The 7,183-nt window shown below is 55.6% G+C and overlaps 1 protein-coding gene across 3 annotated transcripts; it reads left to right on the forward strand.

The window, feature by feature from the left end:
- Window positions 1-3,806: 3,806 nt before the first annotated feature.
- On the forward strand, window positions 3,807-6,866 carry LOC116792366 (T-cell surface glycoprotein CD1b-3-like). Of its 3 annotated transcripts, none has more exons than XM_032699265.1 (5): window positions 3,807-3,944; window positions 5,107-5,367; window positions 5,958-6,239; window positions 6,337-6,621; window positions 6,740-6,866. In XM_032699265.1, exons 1-5 carry the CDS (start codon window positions 3,878-3,880, stop codon window positions 6,838-6,840), a joined length of 996 nt encoding a protein of 331 aa, XP_032555156.1. In that variant the 5' UTR covers window positions 3,807-3,877; the 3' UTR covers window positions 6,841-6,866. The 3 variants fall into 3 exon arrangements, with proteins under 3 accessions (XP_032555156.1, XP_032555158.1, XP_032555157.1); XM_032699267.1 differs by having other exon boundaries at window positions 6,522-6,621; XM_032699266.1 differs by having other exon boundaries at window positions 5,110-5,367.
- The last annotated feature ends 317 nt before the right edge of the window (window positions 6,867-7,183 follow it).

Genomic DNA, 7,183 nt, shown 5'->3' on the forward strand with positions numbered 1-7,183 from the left:
GATGCAGGTCTGAGACCTCCTCACTTTTTACACCTCTTGTGGCACTGGCTTAGGCACCCACTGAGGCTCTAGGGCACCTAAATGCCTAGAGGCAATTTCTCCCACTTCTGGTACAATAACACTTTTATCAGTAGGTGGAAAGCTGTACCCTTCCACTTCCATTTTCTAGGTGATTTTTTTTCCTAAAAACTGCCTTTATTAACCATATTCCAGAAGTCTTTGTGCTGAGACTGAACTGTTCCACGCAGACTAACACAACCTGGCCACAAATGGCTTTACAAAGCGCTGACTAACACTGAAACTCTGGTATAATATGTGGGAGATGTGTAGAATATGTGCAGATGTCTATAATAAAATCAATATTTTCACTAAGATCATGTGCCTTTCTCAGGAGTTGTATGGCCTTGGAGAAGGTTTTGCTCAGCTGCAAAGGGAAGCCAGAGCACCACTGAATTATTGGCACTAATTGCAGGAAACACCAAGGCAAGGGGGGAAAAAAAAAGTACATGTGTGCCTGTGCATATATGAACATCTTCTTACATATGGCATGGAAACAAGTAACTGTGCACATAGGGGTAAATTGCCCCCAAGGCTTCTAATAAAGGAGCAAAAGGAAGTCCATGTCCCATTGAAGACAGCAGAGTTCAGACAGACACAGGAAGGCATTTAGTTCATGCTCCCAACCAACTTAAACACAGAGCTTCAAAAGGTTTGGTTTCCCTGCAAAATTTCCCAGGATAAGTCTGGCAGCCATGTGGGAGCCAGAAAATCCAGTTGGCCTGTGGCTGTATCCACCACAGCTCTGCTGGGCTTTGTTCCCCCTCGGCCAGACCCTGAAAACAATGATGCTGGTGGCAGGACTACATTTTCCTGGCAGCCAGAGTCACCTGCTGGCACCACAGGGCTCAAGGACCTTGCTGTATGAGGGGTGACACCAAGCCTCTCCCAGCCCTTGCTGACTTGGGACAGACAGATGAAACCCTCGGGTGTGGGCAGGGCTCCCTCGGGGAGCAAATGGGGCAATTCCTCTCCCAAGCAGAGTGGAACACCCTGCAGCACTCACGGGATGGGGCAGGATGAAGCTCACCCACAGAACCTGGAAAGCAGGTGCAAACCTGCCGAGGAAAGGTGTTTGTGTGAATGAACTCCCAAGAGACCCTACAGTAACACAGCCACAAACACCTGGCACCAAGGAGGTGTCTGTAAGTGTGTGCTCACAGCCCCCAAGAGACCCTATAACAACATCCCCCACTCAGGCATTTTGAGAGGGCTCTTCAGGCACTTCAGCCCAGCCCACCGAGTGCTGCTGCCCACCTCAGTGCAGCACCCAGGGGCACTGCATCCCTGTCCACCCCAGCACGACTCACCCAGGCACAGCCCTGGGCTCGGGGCTTACAGCCTTCAGCACAGGGGGCACTGCAAGGCCCAACAATCACCTGAGGGGATGCAAACACCAGTGTCACCTGTGGGTCACATGAGGTGGAACAAACTCCTATGGTCACCTGGTGCAGGGAGAAAGTGAGCACCAGTAATCACCCAGTAGGACTGTAAAGAACCCGAGGGAACTGTGGGGACCAGTGGTAACCTGGGGGTGACTCTGAGGACCATGGTCACCTGAGAGGACAGTGAGGACCAATGGTCTGTGTGGATCAAGAGCCCCCTGTCCCCTTGGGTTATTTTCTGACCAGACAAAGGGACAATGTGAAGGACAAAGAAGTTGTGAGCAAGAAAGAAAGAGGAAAAACACCAACGAACCAACCAAACAAAAACAAAACCACAAGGAGAACTACATTCAGTAGAGAAGAGGAATGGCTAAAGAAGTACTTCTGATCCCCTGTGACATTGGGAAACATCAGGAGAAAATTCAGAGGGGGCTGAACTCATTGTGACCACCAGCACAAAGCAGGTGCCTGCTCCTGTCCTACCAGTGACCCAGGCACCAGCAGTGTCATGTGCACCTGCACAGGACAGAGGGCTGAGAACGGCCCCTCAGAGGGCTGAGAAGGGCCCCTCAGCTGCTCAGCAAGAAGTGACCAACACTCATCTTAGGGGGGACCATGGGGACAAGTGGTAACCTCACAGGACAGTGTGGACAAAAGTCCCTTTGCCCCTTCCCTCCCTGACTCCCCAAGGCTGTGCTTTGCCATCCCACCAGCCAAACACTCCCCTCTGGGCTCAGCACTGGTGGCTCCAAAGGAACTTTGTGGTGGCATAGCTGGACATCCCCTGGGTGATGCTGCTGGGGAAGTTGGTGCCATTTCTGGGCCTGCCAGGTGTGATGGTTTCACTCTAGGCCTTCCTGGAGACCAGCTTGTAACCAGGAAGGAACTAGGAAGGTGATCACGGAAGTATTCCATGCTTTTCCTTTTCGTAACTTGAGGTGTAAATAAAGCCAGCAGGAGGGACCTCGCTCTCTTCCTTTCTGGTGAGGTTCGAGAACAGTGGGTCCCTGTCTCAGTCTGGCTTATCTGGAGCTGAGGCCTACAGTGACTGCTGTTGTCTGCCACGCGTGAGGGGAGAGTGCTGGGCCGTGTCCAGCCATCTGCTTCTCTCCAGGGAAGTGGTGAGATTTTGCTAGTTCTTCAGTTTGCTGGTTACGGGGTTTTTAGATTGTGTAGACTTGTTTGGTTCTTGCCCCTTTTTGTCTTATTTTGTCCTTTTCCCTTCTCCCTCCCCCTCTTCCCTTTTAGGGAGCTATTTAGGGTTTCTGGGGTTATAGTATATAATATTCTCATTGTATATATCTGTCTTATATGTAAAATATATATATTTTTGCTATAGCTTTGGCTGCTGGGTTTTTTTCTTCCCTCTCTGGGAAGCAGGCCTTTGTTGTCAAGTTTCGGAGACTTGGCGGGAAGCCAGCTCGGAACTTGCACACCAGGCCACCACAGCATCCCTGTTTCTCACTGGGACAGTTCCATGGAAGGGAAGGGGTTTCGTGTTTGGACATACTGAGGTGCACCCCTCAGATTTCCCCTCAGCTGTGGTTTCAGTTCTGCCTTCACTCCCAGCGTGGGAAGGGGAAGAGAAACTACGTGTTGAGGGGAGGAGCTGGGGAGGAGCAGTGGATCAGGGACATTGTGGGGGTGAGGCTGGCTCACCATTGTGCCTCCATTGTACCATTGGACACTGGTGCAGAATCCTGTCCCCCTCCCCAAGAGTCCCCTGTGCATGGGAACAGGAACAGTGGGAGCCATTCCCCTGCTCTGTCCCCATTGGCACCAAAGCTGGTATAAAGGAAAGGGGAGTGCCAGACCCACCCCTGGGCCCTCTCCTGGGGGCATTTAGGGCAGAGTTGGGGCTGCCCAGCAGCGTCCCACAGCTTGGGGTTAGTCAGGAACTGTTTGTCACCTCCTCCCTGGGATCCTCATCCCCGGGGTTAGGCAGGTGGTGCAGGAGCAGCCTAAGATGGAGGTGCCAGAGGGGGGGACACAAGAGTCCCTTCTTGCCATGTGGGGGCTGGGAGGACAGCAACCATCTTTCTCCAGTCAGGGCTGAAATCCAAAAGCCATCGTCCCCTCCACTGGAGCTGATGCACCCCACAAGAACTGGGATAGGATAAGGTACCTTTGGTGGGGAGGGGGAGCCAGGGGGACCCTTGAACATCTGTTTTCTCCTAGCGATGCTTCCTGGGACTCTCTTTGCTCCTGGCTGGGCTTTCTCCAGGCCCAGCTCTGTCACAGCACTTCATGCTCGAGACATTATTTCAGCTCTCATCCCTCCCATACGTCCCCAGCCCTCACCCCAGCACGTTTTCTCCGCTCCCATTGGTGCAGAGCTGCCGCAGTGACTGCTGGGCTGGGCTGAAGCGTTGGACCCCAACGTTCTTCCTCTTCCCACAGTCACTGCTGCTGCTTCTTCATCCCCTGAATGCACCATGCAGCCCCCTCACCTCTTCCTCTTTCTCCCCCTCCTCCTCCCTGGGATGTGGGCAGACCCAGAAGGTAAGTGGGAGCCCTGGCTCACCCAAACCACTCTCACCCCTGCTGCCAGAGGACCCTACAGGTTCCTCAGAGGAGGCCACTGTCCCCTGCTTGTGGGAGATGATCCCCAGCATCAAAGGGCTGCCCACCACAATGCAGGACCCAAAGGTGTTTTGTCCCTCTCTGTTCTTGCCCCCAGCTCTGGACTTCTACCCCACTGGCTTGACACAGGGCCTTGGGCACACAAGCAGAAGAGAGACCAGGGTCCCTAGCCAGGCTTTGGGTGTTGAGGTTCCCCCCATGATGTGTTCCCCCTGCAGGGAGCCCATGAGCTACCAAGGGGGAATCAGCCCCACGTGCTGCCATGGGCCCCTTCCAGCAGCCCCTCGTTTTTGTGGAGCTGCACCTGCAAGAGGGTGTTTCAGGCACTGCTGTTGTACAAGCATTTTACCACAAACAACCCCGTGAGACCTTGTGCTTCTGGGGTGGGCAGCATCACACACGGGAAGGCAGGATTGATCTCTGAGATGTGCTGCACTGCTCTCCTCTCAGGGAGCCCCCAAACCTGGATAAAATGCTCTTTTCCATCCTCCATGTCCTCTGCACCAGGTACAGGTCTCTGGCAGATACAGGTCCTGGTACAGGTGTTCTTCTGGGGGGAGCATCACCCCAAACAAGCAGTGAGGTGCCCTCTCATCTGCTCTACACAGTCAGACAGCAACGCTGGGCAGGAGGGGGGCAGGGAGGGGAGGGGACAAAATGCCTGAAATCCTGTGCAGGAGAGAAACAATTTGTTGCAAGTAAAATAGAGAAGGAAAAGGAGAAGTAAAGGCAGAGGAAGTTCAGCCAGGAAAGCTACCCTGAGCAGGCTGAAGAGCACAGAATCATAGAACCATGGAAGGGTTTGGGGTGGGAGGGACCTTTAAAGACCATCCAGTCCAACCCCACCTGCCATGGGAAGAGACATCTTCCATTAGATCAGGTTGCTCTGAGTTCCATCCAACCTGCTCTTGAATGTTTCCAGGGATGGGGCATCCATCCCATCTCTGGGCAATCTCAGTGTCTCACCAGCCTCACAGTAAAAAATTTCTCCCCTGTATCTAGTCTGAATCCCTTGTTTCTCCCCTAGCCCCTCCACTCTTCTCCTTCTTACACCCCTTCTCATCCCCATCCTCCTTTCCAGCAGAGCCACAGGTTCTCCAGTACCTCCTGACCGGCCTCTTTGCTGACATGACCTCTGCTGAGGTGTCAACGATGGCAGTCCTGGGGGATGTGCCCATCTTTGCACTGGATCCTGCCAACTGGAGCGTCCGCTTCCACTGGCCCTGGGTCAGCCAGGCCGCGGCCGAGGGTGACACTGAGAAGCTGATGTCCCAAAGTCAAATGGCTCTGCGCAATATGGTCCGACATGTGCATGACAAAGTCCAGCAGACAGAAATGGACTGTGAGTATGGGAACAACTCCAGTCAGAGCCCTGGCACCTCTCCCCAGGTTCAGGCTGTGCCCTCCTCCACCAGGGTGGCATCTGGGGGGGCGTTTCATAGGGTGCAACAGCTCCTGAAAGTGTAACGCTGCAGCTGCTGGGGCATATGACTCGCAGGACTGGGGAGGGCAGCAGACCTGAAACCCCTTGGGGCTTCTGCCATCTGGCACAGGGAACCCCTCTGCACACCAGGGAGTTGCCGCAAAATTTGCTGGGGCTGCAGGACTCACATAGCAAAGATCATGAAAGAGAAAATTGAGGGCAAATATTTTGGGGGACAGTATTGTTTTTAGACAAGCACCCCCACACTAACTGGCCTGGTATTCACTCCATCCTTCCAAGGGGCCTGAGGGTTTCCAAGGTGTCTGGGGTTTCCTGAAGCAACGCCCCGTGCCCTGCTACCCATTGCACCCTGCTGCCCATTGCACCCTGCTGCCCATTGCACCCTGCTGCCCATCGCACCCTTCCACGTGCCCTCAGTCACGTCCCACCTCGTGCCACCCATGTGCCACACACTCATGGGACCTCTCCGCTGGCTTTGCCCTTGGCAGACCCTCTGGTGGTCCAAATCCGTGCGGGCTGTGAGCTGCACCCCAACACATCAAGCTGGGGCTTCCTGCATGTCGGGGAAGGTGGCAAAGACCTTGTAGCTTTTGAGGTGGATGAAGAGCGCTGGGAGATGCAGCAGGCATCCCAGCTGGCAGAGCAGGTCATCAGGGACCTAAACAGAGCAACATCCGTCAAAGTACTCCTGGAGTACCTCCTGTCCTTCATCTGCCAGAGCCAAATCCGCACCCTGAACAGGTATGGGAGGGCCACTCTGGAGAGACAAGGTGAGACCACCCTGACCCTGCCACGGCCACCCCAAAGCCCTGGGGCCAAGCCGTGCCCAACCAGGGCTTCCCCCACCCCTTTGCTCCCACCCCCCAGAGCTGCCCGTGGCCACGGTCTTTGCCCGCACGCCCAGCCCACACCAGCTGCTGCTGGTTTGCCATGTCACCGCCTTCTACCCCCGGCCCATCAGTGTGGCCTGGCTGAGGGATGGCCAGGAGGTGCCTCCGGGCCCGCAGCTCAACACCAGCCCCGTCCTGCCCAACGCTGACCTCACCTACCAGCTCTCCAGCGTCCTGGCCGTGGCCCCCCAGGACGGGCACAGCTACGCCTGCCGCGTGCGCCACCGCAGCCTGGGCACCCGCAGCCTCCTCGTCCCCTGGGGTAGGTGCCACCCATGGGGACAGCAGGAGTGCAGGCAGCAGCCCCTGGCCCTGTGAGGGGCAGCTCTTGACTGGCACTGCCACCCTTACACGGTTACCCTTTTCTCCCCCTCTCCCAGAGAATCTCAGCACAGCTCCAACCATCAGCCTCACCATCGCAGTGCTGCTCCTGGGTTCCACAGCCTCTGCCGGGGGATTTTGGTGGTGGAAGCGCAGGTGAACTCTCCTTCCCATTGCCTGCTCTAAGATTTAACTTCCCCTGATGCATGGGGCTCCTGTGCCTCTCACCCTCCTTTACCCTCAAGAGTTTTTCCCAGGAAACCCCTCAGCACACTGCAGAGACTCCCCATGGCAGCCAGGAAGACTCTCCCTTTTCCTGGAGTTGGTCTAGTTGGTCTTCCCCTGGCATGTCAGGAGAAGTCCATGCAGGTGCCTGGGGGATAGCGGGTCATGTTCTGATGGCAGCTCCAGCCATGGCCTCCTGTGTACCCACAGCCCCTCTCTCTCCTTTCTCCTCGAGGCAGCTCCAAGGCAGCCTGGCCACCGCGGTGCTGCTGACCACG

Source organism: Chiroxiphia lanceolata, chromosome 11 (assembly GCF_009829145.1).
Source record: "Chiroxiphia lanceolata isolate bChiLan1 chromosome 11, bChiLan1.pri, whole genome shotgun sequence".
In the NCBI taxonomy this organism is placed as follows: Eukaryota; Metazoa; Chordata; class Aves; order Passeriformes; family Pipridae; genus Chiroxiphia; species Chiroxiphia lanceolata.

Bases quoted from the DNA above. Each gene is read 5' to 3' on its own strand.
- LOC116792366 (XM_032699265.1), top strand. From the start codon at position 3,878: ATGCAGCCCCCTCACCTCTTCCTCTTTCTCCCCCTCCTCCTCCCTGGG. The intron at 5,368-5,957 runs GTGAGTATGGGA...TGCCCTTGGCAG, and splicing joins CCAGCAGACAGAAATGGACT to ACCCTCTGGTGGTCCAAATC. The intron at 6,622-6,739 runs GTAGGTGCCACC...CCCCTCTCCCAG, and splicing joins CAGCCTCCTCGTCCCCTGGG to AGAATCTCAGCACAGCTCCA.